General features: G+C 36.2%; 2 protein-coding genes across 2 annotated transcripts in view; both read right to left on the bottom strand.

The window, feature by feature from the left end:
- Nucleotides 1-25,441, bottom strand: part of LOC139512306 (uncharacterized) — a 270,683-nt gene that overhangs the window by 103,683 nt on the left and 141,559 nt on the right. The window lies entirely within an intron of this gene.
- Nucleotides 1-25,441, bottom strand: part of LOC139510366 (uncharacterized) — an 80,534-nt gene that overhangs the window by 39,673 nt on the left and 15,420 nt on the right. Inside the window, exons 3-4 of the mRNA XM_071296948.1 lie at nucleotides 7,201-7,324; nucleotides 1,434-1,560 (exon numbers count right to left, since the gene is read on the bottom strand). Of these exons, the coding sequence (XP_071153049.1) occupies nucleotides 1,434-1,560; nucleotides 7,201-7,324 (251 nt within the window). The remainder of the gene's footprint in view (nucleotides 1-1,433; nucleotides 1,561-7,200; nucleotides 7,325-25,441) is intronic.

Raw genomic sequence — 25,441 nt, 5'->3', positions numbered from 1 at the left:
TATTCTTTAAACAAATGTTTTCATATCTTTGTTAGATATTTTATATACTTCTTCAGATAAAAACATTTTTGGTGTAAAAAAGTATTATTAATAATTGGAAAATGTGTTAATGGGACACAGATGCCCCCGCTTTTAAATATAAGGCAAATAGTCCAATTTATCGATTACATTTGGATCATAACTCAAGAATGGCGAAGGAGAAGGCACCCAAATTCGAATTTAATATGTAAAATTGAGAATGGAAATGGGGAATGTATCAAAGAGACAACAATCCGACCACAGAAAAAAACAACAGCAGAAGGTCACCAACAGGTCTTCAATGTAACGAGACATTTCCGCACCCGGAGGCGTCCTTCAGCTGGCCCCTAAACAAATATATACTAGTTAAGTGATAATGAACGCCATACTAATTTCCAAATTGTACACAAGAAACTAAAATTAAAATAATACAAGACTAACAAAGACCAGAGGCTCCTGACTTGGGACAGGCGCAAAAATGCGGCGGGGTTAAACATGTTTATGAGATCTCAACCCTCCCCCTATAATTTAAAATTCAATTCAAGAGAAGTCCGAGTCTGATGTCAGAAGATGTAACCAAAGAAAATAAACAAAATGACAATTATACATAAATAACAACAGACTACTAGCAGTTAACTGATATGCCAGCTCCAGACTTCAATTAAACTGATTGAAAGATTATGATTTCATCATATGAATATCAGGCACAATCCTTTCCGTTAGAGGTTTAGTATCATACCATCATAACATATATGAGAAGAAAGTAACCCGTGTCATGCCAACAACTGTTTTTTGAATAAATGTGTTTAGTTCCGATGTGTTTGGTGGTAAGAATCATTAGGTAGAATTTCCTAACATTCAGTTGAGGCAAACGTAAGTTAGAGTGCGCTAACTGCAAATGTAGCAATTAATCCTCTTATACAGAGAAATAACTCGAGAACGGTGAAAGTCACGCGATCAAATTTAAATTTGATCTGTGTTTGGTGAAAATACGCATTGTGTATAAGTTTCAGAACATGAAGTTGATGCAAACTGAAGCGTACGAAAATAATTTTGGGTTGTACGTACGAAAGTACTGATGGACGTACGTACAGACAGACAATGCTAATCTATATCCCCTATCCGCCGCAGCGGGGGCACAAAAATATAAAATATATATATCTAATATTTTTATAATGGTTAAATATTTCATTTAAAGTGAATAATATGAGAAAGACTTCCTAAGATATCGTATAAAGTTTACACGATATATGCAATATACAATATTAGAATATAACCCTCGAGATGTCCTAAATACTTAAAATGCCAAGAATCAGCATACTGAAAAGTGTCGCATAATATGCTGCTAAGATAAATAATTGTGTTGAATGTATAAAATGTAGCTATCAATGAATTTACACAAATTTTCTTTTTACCTCAATCACAGGATCAAAGGTGATATTGGTTTCTGAACCAGTCCTATCAAATTCTTCCCCAAACACATTACTAGACAGACGAGAGTTGTAAGGAATCCATTTAAAGTTGTTTTCGCTATACAAAATCCTAAAATCGTTTAAAAAATTAAGTGAAATACAAATACAATAATATGTAAAATAATAAGTACAGAACATCTTTTAAGTCATCATTCAAACATATTCATAAAGAGGTAAGCATAACTCTTTGTTTCACATACGATAACTATAATCGCTGTACAACTGTAATGTCAACTGCAAACTAAATTCCTTTTGTCAGTTATTTTTAAAATACGCGGGAAAATTAAACGTTTTTTTTCAGATGATACTTCTTGATCATGAAGATGTTTCTATTAAAATTTGTTTTATTTCGTTAATAATTAAACACATTTGATAATTTCTATCCGATTTAACCCCAGACTGTATGCAAATGTTAATTGCAAAACTCTCAGTCCAATTATCAGTAAAATGTTGTTAAATTACAAATTTTGAAAACCATTTTCCAAATTTGGATTAAGTAGTGAAAGTTTCACAAATTTCATGACCGTTTGACAAAGTTATTGGTGTTTAAAAAGAACTTTAACCACAGACTGAAACTTAATTTTGATGACGCTTACACCGCACATGACAATGTAAGATATCTGCAGCTCGCTTCCACAACTCTCGTCGTTAACGAGTCAAAAAGGTAACCTAAAGAAAGTCTTCCTTTATTTTATACGTTACACCCCGTAACAGAGAAGTGATCGAATTGATGTTTCTTTACCGTCAAAATTAGCTACGTTATCGACAAACTTAATTGAGTAGTGACCGAACTATTGGTACTTTAACGTTAAAAAGATTGACAATGCTGACAAACTTTCATGTGTCGATAATCAAGTTTAATACCGATAATATTGAAAATAATTCTAATAATATGAAACAAAATATGTCCATGCACCATTTCGATTGGGCGAAAAGTAGTCATTTCTTCAAAGTCAGAACAGAAAAAAAAGATTTATTGAAGGACGTCTTGATAGTATTATTTTCTGAACTGTCTGATAATATACTAGGATAACATAGAAAATGTCCTGTATGGGACGATTCTGTACTCATACATCACGCGAAGTTGGGTACAAGTGTCCTCGTAGTGAACGCACCCGACTACGCGTGCAGTAAAAAGTGTACTCTTACGTCGGATACCGGGCAGTTTCTTTGTTATATCTGTACTTTATCAAATACATGTACATGTTAATATTTACTTAATATTAAATAGGTAAAAATTATTGCTGAAAGCCTGTTCAGGGTTTCTTTCTTGTGTATGATTATATAATTTTTCACATGCCAGAACTCATTGACGATAATGTAAGGTGCTCTTTTAGAAAAAAAATGGATTTCTAGTTCGGGTTTGAAAAAGAAATTTCGCCTTTTCTTGAGCCTGTTTTGTACATTTAGTTTAACAGATATGATCCAATAGAAATTTTCATATGGAACCTTCGGTTAATAGGAAAATGAAAAGATATGGGGTAATTTACAGAGAGACCACATTCCATCCATGAGAAAAACGGAGGGAATTTAAATATCTAGAGGTCTCCACAAGGCTTCCAACAAGGGTGGAATCTCACTCCTTCTGAACAGCTCTAAATCGCCCCAACGTGTACATACGTTTGGTCATCAAGAGATTCTGGTTTCTCTTTTTGTGTGTCATAAACATTCAATTCGGATTTATATCTAATTTACCGAAACATTTCCGTACATTAAATCTTAGAACGGTCAGAACATTTTAAGGACGCAACAGATCGAAGTACAATTTTAAGTAGTAGATAGATGTGCAATAATTCAGCTTCCTGTACATGTTCATGAAGTTCTAAATTTTTAATGTTGATTTCTTTAAAAAACACCATTTTTTTTACAATAAAAAATCTCAAAATGTCCGTTAACAATGAAAAAGTTTGACCATGAAAAATCACATATCTAAGAAAAGCAGTCGTTTAATTGATTATAAGAAAGTTTCAGTATATCATGTCAAATTTCTTTAATTTGAGAGTTTTTCTTTAGTTACAAATGTAGCTCCATGTCTGATGATGAAATCAAAATGAATGTCTCAGAAAGTGGTGAATTAGTTTCCATAAATGACAGTTGAATCGGGCCAAGCTTACAGTAAACAGACTACTGTAACATTGACGCACTCGTCGAACTGTTTAAAAGATTTGTGTTTATGACCAAAAATGTATATTCAACTTCATTTATAAATTAATCTGAATTTCATAGCGCGTCGTCACAATAATGAAAGTTATAAAAAAAATCTATAACCAGCAGATCTATACTTCTATAAAGAAAGTATTCTTGTACAAAAGGGTATTTATTATAAAATGGTCCTAACTATAGAATAGATAGTTTACCGCAGAACTCTTAAACGGAAGTTTCGACAATTTTAAACAGAAGAGATTTGAAAATAAATTTAAATTTCAATAAACACTGAAATAATTTTAATACCTCGAAGGTGTAAAGAATAAACCAACAATCTCAATCTGTAAAAGTGTCTTCATTGCACTAACCGACGAGTTCATGCTAACAGTAGAAACAGTGGATGTGACTCCAATAAATTCATTATCATTGTAGTCATGAATATTTATCGCTTTTATTCAATTGATAAAGATTTTGTCGAGGTCGCACCAACTGTTTCTACAGCAAAGATCATTTGCATGTAACATGATCTCGTCGATTCGCACGACGAAGCCATTGTTTATGACAGAAAACACATTCTAGATTATGTATTTTAGTTTCCGTCAGTTCGAAAGTATTTGATCATTTCAACTCCTTTGTATTTCATAATATGTGTCATGAACAAAGACATATGTTCGATTGAATAATGATTTCCTCGTAACAAATGATAGAAATTTCGGAGATCCCGTATTTGATCCTTTACCGTTAAAATGAAAATGCCAATGACAGAGGTTGATTATAAAAAATGTTTTACTATGTTAAAAAAAACTTACACGTTGGACATGAAATATTTTGTCGATGAAGAAAATTAAATTATGTCACTTCTGAAATAAGTTTGTCGATAACGTAACTTATTCTGACGGTAAAGAATCGCGAATTCGATCACTACTCTGTTACGGGCTGTATGTAAATTTGTCATCCAACAATCAAACAAAATAATTTCGGCATAGAGTGACTATAAATTAGTTTGGGGTAAGTGTTCCTGATTGTCAGTACAGCTGTTGTTTATAGTATGCAATTACCATGATTACTCGGTCAATATTAAAATAATCAAGTTGTGATAAATAAACCTGGTATTTGCTTTAAATACACTTTTAACTTCTATGAACCATGTGTTTTACTTTTTTTACATAAGTTGAAGTGTCCAGGTAAATGTCTTCATCCTTTTGATTTACCTCTGATAAACTTTTGTACTATGACAATTATTAACATATCTAATTATAAAATAATATCCGAAAAACAGATAGACAGTTTTATAGATCATTATTAAGAAAGCTATGTGCTGTTTATGAATATAAAAAAAGATGTGTCATTTTGCCAATGAGAGAGAATGAGTTCAATTGATGTAATTATAGGTCATCAGTCAATACTATGATTACTTGAGCAATTATTTTAAAAAGACCCAATTGTTGTAACCCATATGTTGACCTATATTTTTGCGATCGATAATTTTCTCAATGGAAATTATACCACATCGCCACATATTTATATGGAAAATCAATTGTGTGAACCCAATAAACACCTAATGGTGAATATTTCATTTCTATGAAGCAACATTCCAGCAGCGCCTGCATATGGAGTATATTTTCTAGTTGATACGCTGGTGTTTCCTGAGGGTTGCTGCTCACAAGAAAGCTATTAAAATAAGAGTTTCAAGTGGTGAAGTTGAAATAATTCCTTCGAGTATTTCGCGGACACGACCACGAGGTGGTTGATTGTTATAGAAACTCTGTTCCAGAGAAGACCTCAGATATGTTCCAAACGTCGCCACCACGATCCCGACTACTTTTCTATGAATGTGACCTACCGAAATAGACGTATCGCAAGGGTTTGTACTTACCTAAGCGACTAGACGGTGCCATATGTGAAGCAGGATCTACTCATCCTTCCCGAGCACCTTAAATCACCCCGTTTTTTGATGGGGTTCGTGTCTATAGTTTTTATGTTGTGTTTTGTGTGCTATTTGTCTTTTCACTCCTGTAAATATTGTCAGCTCAAAATGGAAGTAAATTATGGTCAACTAATCATGATGGCAAATAATATTACCGAGTATAAGAGCATTATGTCAAATGGTCTTAGAGAAGTTGCATTCACAAGGAGTTACTGTCACATTACATCAAAAACAAATCAGACAACTCTCATGGTAAATTGAAAATGACGAAACAATATGGTCAACTCATTTATGGGCAACTCAGAATGTCAATAGTTCTCAGAGGAGTTGCATACACAAGGTGTGTTTGTCCAAATACTCTAAAACGATAGTCAAAGTTCGACTTTTTGGTCCGTAAAATAAACTTACTCCAAATTGTTTCCATTAGATGTTTCATTGTTGTTGTTTTTTTAAATGATTTAGATATAGATTTTGTAATCAATGAATTAAAACAGATCTTGATATTATTGATATACTCCTACGTTTACTTTCCTACATTCTGTCGATACCAGTATTTTGGCACAGCAAAAGATCATGTTTCTACTCGGACAGTAAATGACGTATCTTGGATGTACACTGATTGATTTTTTAATCTTGTTTACCTGATTTTTTTTTATATTACTTGTTATTGGCTTTGAACTAGCTATCAGTAACTCTGAGTTCTCTAAGATCTGTACTTTGTGTCTATAGTGTTTTTGTTAGATGTTTTTCTGCCTTGCAGTGTTCTGATTAGTTACAAACTGATTTTTTTTTATAGATATAAGAGATATGATATGAGTGCCAATGAGGCAACTCTCTATCCAAGTCACAATTTGTAAAAGTAAGCTATTAGGTCAAAGTTCAGCCTTCAACACGGAGCCTTGGCTCACACCGAACAGCAATCTTTAAAGAGCCCCAAAAAATGACTAGCGTAAACCATTCAAACTGGAAAACCAACGGTCTAATCTATATAATAAAACGAGTAACGTGAAACACTTATGCACCACATCAACATACCACAACCACTGAACATCAGGTTCCTGAATTAGGACAGGTGCAAACAAATGCAGCAAATAGTCCTACCAAGTATGAAATATATGTTTTAGGCTATAGGAATAATGTACCCGATGGACAAAGGACAGAGACCATTACCATATTTCCTGCTATGTGACACACGGGGTACAATGATGAATAAACCTGTTGTCCTCAGGTCAACTTTCAAATAGTCTTCAAGGTCATCCTGATAAAATATCTAATAAGGTCATTGCCTCATTTCTCTCATAATCAAAGCAACACTGCTTACAGTGTTCATTCTGACGCCCGAAGGAAGTTAAATGAGAGTAATGACGTCACAATTAAATGGAAGATGACTTTGTGTGGGTAATTCAAACAGGTTTATTTAGATACAGCAAAATAATTACTTTCTGACATTCGTTGCACTTGTAAGTGGTTTCAGTGCTTTTAAAAAAAAGGTAATAGATTGGAGTATAGTTTTTTTCCCTGGTGCGTTAATTATTGTGGGTAAATAAAGGATCAATCATCAAAACTGATTAGTAAATTACTGACAGTACTAACATTCATACATAAAACGTTCTATATTATTGTTATATATATATGTACCGTAAGGTCTTGGTGTACCAGTAATTGGTTATCTGACTAAACAAAATCCTTGTTATCTGCCATGTACCATTTAGGTCAATTTTAAGGTACTGGAACTTGTCATATGTTGATGCTCTCCATCCAACTTTTAAAAAAAATGTTTTAGTTCAAAAACCAGTTTTAAAATTTGTAAATTTAAAGTACTATTTGTTATAAAAAAAGATTTGACTTAAAAATCTCAAAACTTATACTCCATTTAGAATGTGTGTTGATTTGACATTTCAGATGCAATACATAAAAAATGAGTTGTCCCTTGTTTGAAAATTCAGCAGCTGATACCCCTTGGCCTACTGAACAATTATTACTCATCATATTTGCTCTATCGACTTTAGTTTTTAAAATATTAAACAAACACTTTGAAATTTACTAAAATTGGACTTTTTGACTTTACAAAACAAATTCCACTTGATATAGTCCTTATACTGCTGATATGTTTTACGCAGACATATTTGCAGTAACTGTTTTATTCTTTTAGATATCAACCAAGACTGCGAAACTTACTGAAAATTTAACTATCAGATGCAAAAACTCCAAAATGGAGACATTTTTACCCATGTTATATTTTAAGGCAACAGTTGCCATGTTTGTTGATGGATCAATCCCAGAAATCAAATTTGAACTAAATACCCTAAAGAACATCCAGGTAAGGTTATAAAACTAGAGGCTCTCAAGAGCCTGTATCGCTCACCTGATTCTACCTGGGTTTTTGAAATCATATAAAAAAAGATAAAATTTGGCTACAAAGTAACAACACTTGGCCAGCACCTCATCACGAAAGAAACATTTATGCTATGTTTGGTTTCATTCAATTCAGTGGTTCTCTAAAAGAAGACATTTGTAAGTTTTTCCCATAGGGTTCTTTGTTAAACCAAGTCCCCTGCTGGCAGCCATCTTGGATGATGGATCGGCTACAAAGTAGCAACACTTAGTCAGCATGTCATAAGGAACATTCATGCCATGTTTGACTTCATTCCATTCAGTGATTCTCTAAAAGAAGACAATTGTATGTATTGCCCATTGGGTCCTATGTTAAACTAAGTCCCATGCTTGCAGCCATCTTGGATGATGGATCGGCTACAAAGTAGCAACACTTGGTCAGCATGTCATAAGGAACATTCATGCCATGTTTGACTTCATTCCATTAGGTTATTCTCTAAAAGAAGACAATTGTATGTATTGCCCATTGGGTCCTATGTTAAACTAAGTCCCCGCTGGCGGCCATCTTGGATGATGGGTCGGCTACAAAGTAACAACACTTGGTCAGCACCTCATAAAAAACATTCATGCTATGTTTGGTTGCATTCCATTCAGTGGTTCTCTAAAAGAAGTTATTTGTATGCATTTCCCATAGGGTCCTATGTTAAGCTAAGTACCCTGCTGGCGGCCATCTTGGATGATGGATCGGCTACAAAGTAACAACACTTGGTCAGCACCTCATAAGGAACATTGTTTTGTTTCATTTCATTTAGTGATTCTCTAAAAGAAGTCATTTGTATGTATTTCCCATAGGGTCCTATGTTAAATTAACTCCCCCGCAGGCGGCCATCTTAGATGATGGATCGCCTACAAAGTAACAACACTTGGTCAACACCTCATAAGTAACATTCATGCCATGTTTGTTTTCATTCCATTCAGTGATTCTCTAAAAGAAGTCATTTGTATGCATTTCCCATGGGATCCTATGTTAAAATGAGTCCCTCACTGGCGGCCATCTTGGATGATGGATCGGCTTCAAAGTAACAACACTTTGTCAGCACCTCAAAAGGAACATTTATGCCATGTTTGGTTTCATTCCATTTAGTGGTTCTCTAGAAGAAGTTCAAAATGTAAAAAGTTAACGCCGACGCCGGACGACAAACGCCAAGTGATGAGAAAAGCTCACTTGGCCCTTCGGGCCAGGTGAGCTAAAACGTGTGGCCGAGTCGTTTTAGAGAAGATTAAAAACAGTTACAACGATGAACGTCAAGTGACTGCAAATGCTCATTTCGTCTGTTATGTCAAAAAAACTAAACAATAAACACATACATTTGTACTTAAATTGTACGAAATTGGATTATCACCGAGGAATATCATGCAGTGGTTACTTAGCCATCAAACAAATCACTACAAAAAAAAAATAAAGACAACGGAAGCCTAGTGAATGTAAAAGCTCACATGGCCTTGTATGCTGTTAAATGAATTATACTTTAAATTTTCTTAAACTGGCATCTTTAATGTTGCATTTATAATCTTCAATATACACCGCGCTGAAGTACGTCCATTATTCATAGTTCATTATTCATTATTCAATAATGAATAATGAAATAGTTCATTATTCACTATTCCATATTAAAAAATGAATAATGAGTAATGAAATAGCTAATGTTTCATTATTCAATTTGAAGCGGTGAATAGTGAACTAAATATAAAAAAAATGACTGTGACACTATAGCTATATCCTGGTTTGCAATGACCATAAGAGAGTTTATGGAGGACCTAAATGCCACAATACGCGTAAAAATGAAGAAATAGCCAATTTTGAATAATGGAATAGACTGCTACGACACTTCAGCCCCTAATTACAGAAATATAGTATACCTTGATCGAAAGCTTATTAAGAGAGGAAAAAAATTTATATAGTCAATATGTTCCGCTACGGATATATCAGGAGTAACGAAGGACTTAAATATCAAAATACGCGTGAACATTGAGAAATAACTTATTTTGAATAATGGAATGGACTGCTGCAACCCGTCAGCTCCTCATTAAGGAAAAGAAATATACACCAAATTATGGATGGAGGAATAAACTGAGTATAATCGATATGTCCCTCAATGACCATTACAGAGGTTACGGAGGACCTTAATGCCAAATACGCGTGAAAATTACGAAATAGTGATCGCTACATTGAAGACCTGTTGGTGACCTTCTGCTGTTGTTTTTTGTTTGGTCGGGTTGTTGTCTCTTTGACATATTCCCCATTTCCATTCTCAATTTTATTTGAATAATAAAATGGATATTTTGAATAATGGAATGAACTGGTAGGACCCTTCAGCCCCTAATTAAAGATATATTATACCTCAATCGAAAGCTTATCAAGAGAGGAACAAAGGGTATATAGTCAATATGTTACGCAACGCATATTAGAGGAGTAACGAAGGACTTACATATCGAAATACGCCTGAACCTTTAGAAATAGTCAATTTTGAATAATGAAATGGATATTTTGAATAATGGAATGGACTTGTAGGACCCTTCAGCCCCTAATTACAGATATATATTATATCTCAATCGAAAGCTTATCAAGAGAAGAACAAAAGGTATATGGTCAATTTGTTCTGCAACACATATTAGAGGAGTAACGAAGCACTTAAATATCGAAATACGCCTGCACAGTCAGAAATAGTCAATTTTGGATAATGAAATCGATATTTTGAATAATGGAATGGACTGGTAGGACCCTTCAGCCTCTAATTACAGATATATATTATACCTTAATCGAAAGCTTATCAAGAGAGGAACAAAAGGTATATAGTCAATATGTTCCGCAACGCATATTACAGGAATAACGAAGGACTTAAATATCGAAATACGCGTGAACATTGAGAAATAGCCAATTTTGAATAATGAAATGGATATTTTGAAAAATGAAATGGACTGGTAGGACCCTTCAGCCTCTAATTACAGATATATATTATACCTCAATCGAAAGCTTATCAAGAGAGGAACAAAAGGTGTATAGTCAATATGTTCTGCAACGCATATTAGAGGAGTAACGAAGGACTTAAATATCGAAATACGAGCCAATTTTGAATAATGAAATGGATATTTTGAATAATGGAATGGACTGCTATGACCCTTCAGCCCCTAATTACAGATATATTATACCTCAATCGAAAGCTTATCAAGAGAGGAACAAAGGGTATATAGTCAATATGTTACGCAACGCTTATTAGAGGAGTAACGAAGGACTTACATATCGGAATACGCCTGAACCTTTAGAAATAGTCAATTTTGAATAATGAAATGGATATTTTGAATAATGGAATGGACTTGTAGGACCCTTCAGCCCCTAATTACAGATATATATTATACCTTAATCGAAAGCTTATCAAGAGAAGAACAAAAGGTATATGGTCAATTTGTTCCGCAACGCATATTAGAGGAGTAACGAAGGAATTAAATATCGAAATACGCATGAACAGTCAGAAATAGTCAATTTTGGATAACTAAATCGATATTTTGAATAATGGAATGGACTGGTAGGACCCTTCAGCCCCTAATTACAGATATATATATTATACCTCGATCGAAAGCTTATCAAGAGAGGAACAAAATGTATATAGTCGATATGTTCCGCAATGGATATTACAGGAGTAACGAAGGACTTAAATATCGAAATACGCGTTGACATTGAGAAATAACTTATTTTGAATAATGGAATGGACTGCTGCAACTCATCAGCTCCTAATTAAGGAAAAAATTATACACTAAATTTAAGCGAATGGATGGAGGAATAAACTGAGTATAATCGATATGTGCAGCAATGACCATTACAGAGGTTACGGAAGACCTTAATGCCAAAATACGCATGAAAATTACGAAATAGCGAATTTTGAATAATGAAATGGATATTTTGAATAATGGAATGAACTAGTAGGACCCTTCAGCCCCTAATTACAGATATATATTATACCTCTATCGAAAGCTTATCAAGGGAGGAACAAAAGTTTTAGAGTCAATATTTTCCGCAACGGATATTATAGGAGTATCGAAGGACTTAAATATCGAAATACGCTTGAACATAGAGAACTAACCAATTTTGAATAATGAAATGGATATTTTGATGAATGAAATGGACTGCTAATGACCCTTCAGCCCCTAATTACAGATATATATTATACCTCAATCGAAAGCTTATTAAGAGAGGAACAAAAGGTATATATTCAATATGTTCCGCAACGCATGTTACAGGAGTAACGAAGGACTTAAATATCGAAATATGCGTGAACATTGAGAAATAGCCAATTTTGAATAATGAAATTGATTTTTTGAATAATGGAATGGACAGGTATGACCCTTCAGCCCCTAATTACAGATATATATATTATACCTCAATCGAAAGCTTATTAAGGGAGGAACAAAAGTTTTATAGTCAATATTTTCCGCAACGGATATTACAGGAGTAACGAAGGACCTAAATATCGAAATACGCTTGAACATTGAGAAATAGCTTATTTTGAATAACGGAATGGACTGCTGCAACCCTTCAGTCCCTAATCAAAGCAAAACCGCTCAAGGCTTCAACACCCAAGGTTGGTAGAATATGTTTTTGCTATCATGGGGAGTGTCCTCATTCCCAGCCCTGCTAACATGGGTAGGAATCCACCTACGTTTTGCCTTCATTTGGGTGGTACTCAGCTCCCGATTCATACCACCAGTACCTTTTTTCGAGAACCTTGGTAATCTTTTGAACCTGCTGAGAGGTGAGCCAGGTTTGCATGGGACAAACGAATGGAGACTGGACAACCTTTCTTCGCAGCACGTTGTAGTTGAGAATGTTAAATTAATGTATGCCTTTTTGTGCTTCTTTGTTACATTTGTTGTTTATGTAGAGATATTAAGATGATAACACAATATTGACTGTTGTACCCCTATTTTTGACATTTTTACTCTTTGAGTATGTTTGTTTTGTTCATGCATCGTTGACAATTTAATGGAATTTGATGCGACTGTCATATAAGTGAGAGGTTTAGCTAGCTATAAAACCAGGTTCAATCCACCATTTTCTACATTAGAAAATGCCTGTACCAAGTCAGGAATATGACAGTTGTTACCCATTCGTTTGATGTGTTTGGACTTTTGATTTTGCCTTTTGATTTTTGATTTTCCTTTTTGAATTTTCCTCGGAGTTCGGTATTTTGGTGTTTTTACTTTTTATTATGTTGACCTTTTGTCAAGTTCAAACCATGTTCGTGATAAGTCATTAATTCATACCTCTCGAAGATGAAAACGGATGGTGAGATGTTCACCTCTAAGATGATCGTTGAGATATGTTTGCATCCGATTGCTGGTTTTGCAAGATCACTGGCAAGTATACTAGGTTCTTGGGGGTTTGAATGATTTTCATACGAGGACCATCTGTGGGAAAAAAGCTGTAGATGGAAGTTGTGTACCATTTACATAACGTCCATGGTATCACTATTCACCAGAATGTTGTTGATTCTGATGATATTTACAATGTGTTCCCCTTCTGTATAGCCGTTTGTGAACATACCGAACTTGAAAATCTGCCACTTGGATCCCAAGACGGTATTGATGCTATAATTGACAAGTGCAAATGCCTCGGTGTTTGCAGGTACTTTGCGCTCGAACTCGATCAACGGTCGACTCTTTAAACCGCTCGGACTGGTGACTCACATCAATGACAAACAATGGGTACAGATCGACGAAATCGGAGGGGTTAATGTTGTAGTTGCTGATAAAACGGTCCATGTTGAAGTAGTTTTTCAGAACTCTGCGACATTCTTGTACACTCTGGCGATCTTGGTTTGTGTGAAACTGGCATTGAAGTCTACCACCGGGTAGCGTTCTGTGCTGAGAGTGACTTAGATAGTTCGCAACCGGAAGTGGTCGAACACGGCTGCATTTTGAGTCCGATCGTACTTTTACCGTACTGAAAGGCTACGATGATGTATCTCGGTTTCTCCCGACCGCTGTTGGCAGACAAAAGCCAGTGGAACTGTAAGGTTTGGGTATCCACAATCGATCGTGCTCTTGCTCTGGATGGTCTTGTACAACCGCATTTTTTGTCATCGGATGGAATGAAGGACGTGAGAAACAAACCAAGAGATCTTACTCAGGTTGATATCACCACGTCCTCATGTTGATTTTCGCCACGTCATTGACGGCAGTAGCAGGATGACATTGTCGTCCGAGGCGCGCACGAGTGACGATTCGTGCTTGAATCTATATACAATCTTGTTGTAGTCGTCTGCAAAGCCGAAAATGTGTCTCAGGGGTATGGTGAATGAAAACGATCCTTTGTTGGCGGGCTTGGTGATAATATACCCATGACGTGCTGCAAACCCTGTGATATCGGCCTCGGCTTCGGTAGGTGAATCTTTGTACTACAGCTAGTTGAGACCTAGGGATTTGGAGAAATTGTTGGGATAAATCAACATTCCCAGCATGGTGATGGCAACGACTGGGTCGTTGATATGTTCGATCAGCTAGTCTGAGAGCTTGCATTAATTGTAACTGATGGTCTTGAAGAGATACATGATTCCATTGTGAATGAGAGACACTAGATCTGCATTAGCATATGCACTACCGTGGTTCTTTTACAGTCGCCCCGCTACCAAGATATAACTTTCAGCGGGATTGAGGATCAAGTCTTGGGTTTCGATGTTGATTCGGATCTCACCTGGATTATTCAGGTTGGCACCAGCTTGAGGTTCGTATTCGTGAACCTGATATTCTTGGAGACTTTCGTCGAAGGTCAACCCTTCAGGGATTATAAGGATGTTGGACATTATGTATTTATCTATAGCGCTGCACGACGTCGTGGATAGTAGCAATGCCAGAACCGGAGATCAGGTTGTTCAACTGGGTTTGCTGCGGTTTGCTGCGTTGAACATTGGACTGTCGAGAAGACATTCTGCGTTCTCGGGGGCGGTCACTTTATCACATGGTCGACGGCTTTGGGGGCCCCTTTTTCAACATCTTTCAAGACTGCATTGGTGTTTGCACTCACGGCCTTACTTCCTATGGTTTTGGTGGCAGAGGAAGTAAACATGCGTCCAGCCAAACTGACGATTGTGTCAAACAGTCCTCTACCACCGTATGCGTACTTTCAGGCGTAACCTTTCTTGATTTGCAACATTTACTTATAGGATGCTATGATGAAACGCCATATATTCTTCGATGCTGATATGTCTACCCTTTTTCATAGAATGAATAATCTACACAATTTCGTTGCGCACACCATTATTTCCTAAGTTCCAAGCGATCAAGAAGCTGCTTGAAGTTGTAAAAAAAACCGGTTTGCAGCTCACTGCCAAACTTATTCTTTTGGTAGATGTGGGAAAACGAATCCCTTCCATTTGTAATTCTTATTCGCCTTCGGGCCCGGGTTCTTGAAAGGATGGAATTGCCTTTATAGATAGTACTGGAACTTTTCAGGATCTCTGCATAGTCGTCAAGGTCGTCGAGCTCGAAAGATTCTTGTTTCTTTTTCACAATGACTTCCCAGAGGCCAAGGGTTCCATTGAACTTCACACTATCCATGAAAAAAATATCGCCGTCAAAAGTAACTGGTGAGCTTCCGATGAAGATACCATCGTTTTCTGATCGCAATCCAAAGATGCGGTCGGGAGTAGTCATACTGAGCTGCAAATGCTGCTGTGCTCGAGCTCCGAGGACGGTGTCTGTAGGTAGTGCAATGAGTAGTGGGTCGGCAAACTCGGGCGATGGAGGAGTGAAGGCTGGAACTGTTGCAGGAAGGTCTGCGATCTTTTTGGTGATCTGTGAACCTGCCTCTCGGTGAGCCTCAACAACAGGTTTAAACACCTTGTAAAGGTCCCGGCTAAGTTCAATCTTCTCGAGGCGATGCTCCATATTACTGGCTTGAATCTTCCGTTTGGTGTCTTGCAACTCCCTGGCAAGTGTCTCGTGCTACTTAGGGTCGATAATCTTGATAAACGTCATTTATCTAAAAGGATCGAATGATGTTGAACGCCCCTAAGCGTTGGTGTGAACGCCCATAATCGATGAGCTGCACATGAAGGTATTACACAGCTGATACGTATCCCTTTTCTTCGAAAGATTCAAGTGTCATGGGTATGTGCACTGGTGGCCTCGAATCGTCTTGGCAGGGCATTGGGGTTGAGAAAATCGCTCCACCTTACCATAATGGTGAATGGTTATGCGTTGAAATCACCTCCACCGCTTTAGATCGGAGGAACGATCACGCAATCGCATTTTCAACATATGCTCCTCATATCGACTGGAACCCACTGAAAATTGCATTGCAGGGCCATTCGAATGTGCAGGGCTGGGGTTCCTCTGTATCCACATATTCTTCATACTTCAGTTCCATAAAGAATTCTTCGGGCTGATCCATTCTTTATCTTATACCTCATAGAACTCCTTTAATTTGCATCGATATTTTCCATTTGCCTTGGTGCTTGTAAAATCGATGGTTAAAAATCCATAGGGCTTGGACCAGCATTGCTTACACAGAGCGTCGAACTGTTCCTTGGTGAGATCGTTGCAGTGATCGCGTCGGATGTGGTTGATATTCTTAACGTTTTGCTGGAAGGAGCAGGGGAAGTTGGCATTCTCCCAGGTCGACTGGCGGGGCAGTGTGAAGTAGTTCTGGCAAAGGTAAAAACAATCGACGTTGTCTTCACACGTGTTCTGTTTTCTCAGCATCCGCTCGTCGAACACCATGAGGTTCACCATGAGGTTCTTGCGGCTGGGATCAAGTTCTCGGGGTCTGTTACATCGCTCCCTTGCTCGAAGAAAAAAGTGTCGATACCACTCGGGTGTCGTGGTGGTGGTAAGGTGTTGACCTTATCGACCAACGAGTAGGGTGACTTGCCCCTTGCACTGTAGGAGGTATCGGATATCTTCTTGAGGGAAGCTTTTTTCCAGTGCTTGCTCCAACAGCTGGTATAGGTTGGTGAAGCGGTTATCCGAAGACGTACAATCGATTGTAGTAGGAGCCATCCACAGTCCGACTTCCCAATGATCAACCGTCTTATCGATCGCTGAGGTAGGAGGTAGTGATTACTCCTCGTTGGGGGCGTTGACACTGTAGGAAATGTCTTCAACGTTCATTTATTAAAATAAAATAGCCATGATTTTCTGCGTGAAAGTCGTAGGAAGACGGACACAGTTAACACCAGCGAGGTAATGACTAGCAACGGGAGACGGAGAAAGGTTGGCAACTGCAAGGTGTGCGATTCTAAGAAGTCTCAGTTTGTTGCTACAACCGGTATAGGGTTCATGAACAAACTAATCAACCGATTACCCATGGAAATGCATCTACCCGGACACAACTTCACCGGGCCAGGGACTTAACTTAGCAAGCGACTACTTCCCGATGGCACACCGAAGGCTTGGTCAAAACCCATTAATCAAGATGACCAGGCAGCATATCACCACGATCTTTGTTATGCCCAGCACAAGGATGCAACCGCACGCAACTCCATATGTGACCAAGCTATGCTAGCCTCGCTTAACACCATTTCCTACTCTACCACACGCGAACGCTTCGACTGCAGCTTCGTCGGACCCATCATCTGTACCAAAGTTCGATTCGGTCTGGGTGTTTCAAAAATGTTCGCTGGACCGCTGAGCTAGCTGAGGAGTTGCACAAACCAGTTTCATAAACGCTATGAAGCGCAGGGTGGTTTGGATGAGACCTGGGCGGCCGACCTCGTTGATATGAGTTACTTCTCCAGGGAAAACAAGGGAAATAAATTTATCCTGAGCATTATCGATGTGTCTTCTCCAAATATGGCTGGCTGATACCACTCAAGAACAAGACGGGGGTGACATTGCGGAATGCCTTCCAAGCGGTGTCCCTAGGAAGCACAGACAAAGACACTGAGTTTTACAACACTTATGTAAATCAGCTGCTTCAAAAGCATGGTATCAATCTCTACTCTACCGGGAATGAAGAGAAGTCGAATATTTTCAAACGTTGGAACCGCACCATGAAAGAGAAAATGTTCAAATACTTTTCAGCCAACTCCACACGCACCTATATCGATGTCCTGGACGATCTTGTTCGCCAGTACAATACCACCAAACACCGCTATCAAGATGGCCCCTGTTGCCGCAAGTCATAAGGAGCATGAAAACAAGTTGTATTGGAACCTTTACGGCAGCATACCTCCCATGAAACCACAGCGATTTTCCGAATCACCATGAAAAAAGGTACATTCGAGAAGGGTACACTCCAGCTGGACCGAGGAAGTATTCACCATTCCCCCCGTCACTGGGCAATCTTTTCATCCATCTCCTCAACGGTTTCAACCAAGTCCGTGGCCGCGGTGAAAATCTACTTTCCCGAGTGAAAGTATCCCTATTTAGGTCACCCCAAAACCACCATCCCCAATTCACTGGTTTTATACCCAGTTTTCGGGCCTTCAAAACATATCCTAACACTTCCGATCCTACAATCCTTATAAAAAATAAGAAAGTCGTGAAACGTACTCGGTGCGTCTGGATTTTTTCATCCCTTACCTCACAATTTGCACAGCTCGATCGGTCTCTCTCTTTGCGGAAGTCAGCTGCTTGTTTTATTCTCTCACATCCCCATGTGCGAAAATTTTCCCCTTTCCAGCATAAGGTTATAATTTTGCAGACCTTCACCTCGTGTCAACATCTTTAATATCTTTGGCAATCCAGGGTGAGTCCTGCCTTACTTCTCGCCATTTGAGAATTTCCTCATCATTGCAGCGCTGTTCTCGATAGGCCTTAACAGCGGCCAATTCAGAATTTCTCTTGCGCCGTATTCTATTTGTGATCAGACATATTTATAATTTTAAAATCCATTGTGTTTTTCCTATCTGTGAATTTTTATTTTTGTGTGTGTGTCTATAATTCTTCCACAAAGACACATTTTCCCTCGACCTCAACCTCAAAATGGGTGTGAAAGAACTCTCATAATCATACTACTGTACCTCTCGGAATTAGCTTTCAAATGAGGTATAAGGTATATCTGCAAGTAGGGGCTAATGGGTCACAACAATCCATTCCATTATTCAAAATATCTATTTCATTATTCAAAATTGGCTATTTCTTAATTTTCACGCGTATTTTGGCATTTAGGTCCTCCGTAACCCCTCTAATGGTCATTGCGGCACATATCATTTATACTCAGTTTATTCCTCTACCAATAAGCTTCATTTTAGTGTATGAATTTTGCTTACATTAGGGACTGAAGGGTTGCAGCAGTCAATTCAATCATTCAAAATAAGCTATTTCTCAATGTTCACGCGTACTTCGATATTTAAATCCTTCGTTTCTCCTGTAATATTCGTAGCGGAATAAAATTGACTATATACATTGTGTTCCGGTCCGTGTAACACTTATCAATTCAAAGTTTTAAAAAGTTTTGAAATTTTAGATTTTTGGAATTTTGATCATAGTTTTAAAATATCAAAATTCCAAATTGTGTTAAAGGTTTGAAATTTTGAAATTTTAACCAAATTATTAAAATATCAAAATTCTAAATATCGTTTATAAATTTGATAGTTTAGAAATTTGACCAAACTTTTAAAATACTAAACCTAACGCGCAATTTTGATTATTTCACTTTTTGAAAGTTTGATTTTTTAAATGTTTGCTTAAAATATCAAAATAGAAAAGGGGCAATAAGAGGGATACCTGTAAAAAGCGAAACGAAATAAAAGCGGAACGAAACAAACAATATGAATTAAAAACATACTGATACTTAAAAGTGTATGTATGAAATAAAACGGACAGTTGAAAGCGGTGAAAAATTGGATGACAAAATTAATATTTCTTAAAAGAAGATAATTCATTTCAAAACCAGACGTACGGCTCTGATATTGACCATTTAACTGCTGGTTTTTCTAGCACCCATATTTTAGGAGAAACAGGAGTAACAGTAAAAACTGAACAACTTGCAGTAGGTCAAATAGTATGGTTATGTTGAGCATGTATATACATTTTCTACTAAACTCTAAGCCATAAAAAGGCCCAATACACGATGTATTATCTCTTTTGATTTCATTTTTTTTTCTGTTTTGCTTTATGACTTCTTACTTTCTGCAATCAAGTTGTCTAAAGAATATATCATTTCATGTACAGAATGAAAGATCATCTTAAACGTTTTTATCTGTTCTTTGTAAGTTGTTTGCCCTAAATATTCAGCTTTAAGCGTTCCGTAAGGAGGTCGATCAAGAAAAGCGCTTCATGATACTGAATGCATGGTTTAAGGTTGTGCTAGACCACAGTGTGGGAGGTTTTTAATATAATCTTTTTTACGCTGAAATTAAGACGGTAATAGGATCCAATATCAGCAAATTAGAGCCAAGATACTGTTACAAGGTATCTACAAAAACTCATCATAGATGGATACCGGAATATAAATTTTGCCGGTTTTTGCGCCAGACGCGCGTTTCGTTTACAAAAGACTTATCATTGACACTCGAACCAAATTAAGTTAAAAAGGCAAATAAAGTAAAATAAAATTGAAAAGGCCAAATAAAGTAAACTTTTACATCCAACGTATAGCTCTGGTTTTGTAAAAGTTTAAACCTTTCATATATAAACGTATACCATAAACATTATTTTCACGAGCATTCATATTTATGTTATAATTACCGCTGTACTACATTAAGCACCCAACTTGCATTCATGTTTATGTAACAGTTGCCGCTGTACTACATTAAGCACCCATCTATCCAGTTGTAGGTGTCGGCATTTTGAAAGTTGAAAATTGTGTTCAAAAGTTTTTATCAGCGATAAATGGTAATCTTCTGGGGAACCAATATTTAGATAGTACCTGTTTTTTACATGATACTACCACTAGGGGCTTCGGTAATGGTACATTAAAATATTCTGATCCCTAATTTGATGATATAATATTCTGTGCCAGAAGAGGACAAAAGAAAAATTATTCATGCCTTTTAGTGTTAAATTTTGAACCAGACAAGTTGATTGATGGCGATGAAAAACTTAATAAAATTATTAGCGCTTCGACAAAACAACCTCACCCCACTTTTAAAGTAAAATGGTTGCTACCTTAAAGACAACGTTTGGACTGGTTATCATACACGTAGCTCCATTATAGGTTCTAAATCAACCACTGTTTTATTATAGTAAACAAAAGGAATAGATGTTTTTGTATTAAAGGATATTACTGTCCCGTATTTGCATTTTGTTATTTGGGTATTTTGAAGTTATCGTACGACAATCGACTTTTACCAAACTAAAAGTTCACATGTACACCCAGTCAGAATGGGGCGTGCAAAGAGAAGCCACACTGTCAGCTGCATGATGGATTTTTCCCATTTTTGGACGTACACCAATGTCGCTATCGAAAAACCAATACAATGTTAAACGCTGAATTTGAAGTAAAGAATTCACATACGGAACGCTGAAACTGATATTTAAAATTCAAGCAAAATAAGAACGAAACAATTAAAGAGGTGTTTGACCAAAGTGAAGTTAAAACATATTTCAATCCATATATAAGGTCTACTTTGTCCTAGGAAGTTGAATCTTACGTTTCTTGGTAATTTGTATGTAAACAACCTATTTTAAATTATCGATTTTTTGTTGTTGCCAGTGACAAATATTTCATGAATGTTCCGGAACAAAATAGCAATAAATGCAACAGGGAGAGAGTGTGCATAATGAGGACATATAAAACCTTTGAATTAGTTTAATTGAGGTCTGGAGCGGGCGTATGACAGTAACTGCTAGCCTTATGTATAGCAGTCCTTTGTTATTTTATTATCATTGTCATGCATGTTAATTAGTTTCTTAGTTTGTTTCCTATTCTGACATAGGACTTGTATTTCCTATTGAAGTGCGTTTTACTGTTCGTATTACTGTGTGTTTTTCATTCTTTATTGGCTAGAGGTAAAGGGGAGGGTTGTTATCTCACGAAACATGTTAAACCCCGCCGCATTTGTGCGCCTGTCCCAATCCAGGAGCCTCTGTCCTTCTAAGTCTTGTATGATTTTGATTTTAATTCATTGTTATGTTTCGGAGTTTAGTATTACGTCTATAATGGCTGAACCAGTACACTTTTTGTCTAGGGGCCAGCTGAAATACGCCTAGCACAACTTTTATTGCGACGCTATATTTAAGTATTCCTTCCGTATCATTTCTTGGAACTGAAAAACATCATAAAAGGCAATATATTATCATCATGCAATCGATAAACAAGAAAGGAAAACGTTTTAAGTTGTATGCCAGTCTACCGAAGCGCTTTTTCTGGATCTACCTTCATCAGGAACGTCAAAAAGGCGAATAATAATTTATGGTTTACTGCGAGTTGGTCATTTTTCACTGATACTTCTAAATGTTGGGCACTGGGAACACAAAATAGCTTTGAATTATTTATCTCAAACGCTAACCTTATATAAGAGATTTATATTAACGTAGTTGATTCCGGTTTAAATAGGTTTAATTATTTTTATTTATTTTGATAGATGCACAACCTTAAAATTTCAGGATATTGTTATCCCATGTGATGTCTAACATGTTTCATAAAAAAAAAAACGACTTCTTCTTTTCATTATTTGTTTCGTTATTAAGAATGATTTGATATATTTCATGCTATTTATTTATAACGAAGAATAGTTCTAATCAGAGCTGTGTTTACATCAGTGATTACAGGTACCCCTCTTGTCGCCCCTTTATACTTTTGATATTTTAAGCAAACATTTAAAAAACTAAACTTTCAAAAAGTGATATAATCAAAATTGCTAATTAGGTTTAGTATTTTAAAAGTTTGATCAAGTTTCTAAAATATCAAATTTATAAACGATATTTAGAATTTTGATATTTTGATAATTTGGTTAAAATTTCAAAATTTCAAAACTTTAACACAATTTGGAATTTTGATATTTTAAAACTTTGATCAAAATTCCAAAAATCAAAATTTTCAAAACTTTTTAAAACTTTGAATTGATAAGTGTTACACGGACCTGTTCCTCTCATAATAAGCTTTCGAATGAGGTATAAGGTTTATCTATAATTAGGGGCTTAAGGGTCGCTGCAGTCCATTCTATTATTCAAAATATCCATTTCATTATTCAAAGTTGGCTATTTCTTAATTTTCACGCGTATTTTGGCATTAAGGTCCTCCGTAACCTCTGTAATGGTCATTGCTACACCTATCGATGATACTCAGTTTATTCATCCATCTGTTAGCTTTAATTTGGTGTATATTTTTTTCCTTAATTAGGAGCTGACAGGTTGCAACAGTCCATTCCATTATTCAAAATAAGTTATTTCTCAGTGTCAACGCGTATTTCGATATTTAAGTCCTTCGTAAGTCTTGTAATATCGGTTGCAGAACATATTGACTATATAACTTTTGTTCCTCTCTTAACAAGCTTTCCATTGAGGTATACTATATATCTTTAATTAGGGGTGGAAGGGTCATAACAGTCCATTCCATTATTCAAAATATGCATTTCATTTTTGAAAATTGGCTATTTCTCAATGTTCACGCGTATTTCGATATTTAAGTCCTTCGTTACTCCTCTAATATGCGTTGCAGAACATATCGACTATATACCTTTTGTTCCACTATTGATAAGCTTTCGATTTAGGTATAATATATATCTGTAATTAGGGGCTGAAGGGTACTACAAGTCCATTCCATTATTCAAAATATCCATTTTATTATTCAAAATTGGCTATTTCTCAATGTTCACGCGTATTTCGATATTTAAGTCCTTCGTTACTCCTGTAATATCCGTTGCGGAACAAATTGACAATATACTTTTTGTTCCTCTCTTGATAAGTTTTCGATTGGGGTATAATATATATCTGTAATTAGGGGCTGAAGGTTCATAGCAGTCCATTCCAATATTCAAAATATCCATTTCATTATTCAAAAATGACTATTTCTCAATGTTCACGCGTATTTCGATATTTAAGTCCTTCGTTACTCCTGTAATATCCGTTGCGGAACAAATTGACAATATACTTTTTGTTCCTTTCTTGATAAGCTTTCGATTGAGGTATAATATGTATCTGTAATTAGGGGCAGAAGGGTCATAGCAGTCCATTCCATTATTCAAAATATCCATTTCATTATTCAAAACTTGCTATTTCTCAATGTTGACACGTATTTCGATATTTAAGTCCTTCGTTACTCCTCTAATATGCGTTCCGGAACATATTGACTATATACCTTTAGTTCCTCTCTTGATAAGCTTTCGATTGGGGTATTATATATATCTGTAATCAGGGACTGAAGGGTCATAGCAGTTCATTCCATTATTCAAGATATCCATTTCATTATTCAAAATTGGCTATTTCTCAATGTTCACGTGTATTTCGATATTTAAGTCCTTCGTTTCACCTCTAATATGCGTTACAGAACATATTGACTATATACCTTTTGTTCCTCTCTTGATAAGCTTTCGATTGAGGTTTAATATAGATCTGTAATTAGGGGCTGAAGGGTCATAGCAGTCCATTCCATTATTCAAAATATCCATTTCATTATTCAAAATTGACTAGTTCTCATTAATGTTCAAGCGTATTTCGATATTTAAGTCCTTCGTTACTCCTGTAATATCCGTTGCGGAACAAATTGACTATATACCTTGTGTTCCTCTCTTGATAAGCTTTCGATTGGGGTATAATATATATCTGTAATTAGGGACTGAAGGGTCATAGCAGTCCATTCCATTATTCAAAATATCCATTTCATTATTCAAAAATGGCTATTTCTCAATGTTGACACGTATTTTGATATTTAAGTCCTTCGTTACTCCTCTTATATGCGTTGCGGAACATATTGACTATATACCTTTAGTTCCTCTCTTGGTAAGCTTTCGATTGGGGTATAATATATATATCTGTAATCAGGGACTGAAGGGTCAAAGCAGTTCATTCCATTATTCAAAATATCCATTTCATTATTCAAAATTGGCTTTTTCTTAATTTGCACGCGTACTTTGATATTTAAGTCCTTCGTTTCTTCTTTAATATGCGTTGCGGAACATATTGACTATATACCTTTTGTTCCTCTCTTGATAAGCTTTCGATTGAGGTATAATATATATCTGTAATTAGGGGCTGAAGGGTCATAGCAGTCCATTCCATTATTCAAAATATCCATTTCATTATTCAAAATTGGCTATTTCTCAATGTTGACGCGTATTTCGATATTTAAGTCCTTCGTTACACGTCTAATATGCGTTACAGAACATATTGATTATATACATTTTGTTCCTCTCTTGAAAAGCTTTCGATTGAGTTTAATATATATCTGTAATTAGGGGCTGAAGGGTCATAGCAGTCCATTCCATTATTCAAAATATCCATTTCATTATTCAAAATTGACTAGTTCTCATTAATGTTCAAGCGTATTTCGATATTTAAGTCCTTCGTTACTCCTGTAATATCCGTTGCGGAACAAATTGACTATATACCTTGTGTTCCACTCTTGATAAGCTTTCGATTGGGGTATAATATATATCTGTAATAA

This window comes from Mytilus edulis, chromosome 2, assembly GCF_963676685.1.
Source record: "Mytilus edulis chromosome 2, xbMytEdul2.2, whole genome shotgun sequence".
NCBI lineage: Eukaryota > Metazoa > Mollusca > Bivalvia > Mytilida > Mytilidae > Mytilus > Mytilus edulis.
This window is presented reverse-complemented; position numbering and strand designations above follow the sequence as displayed.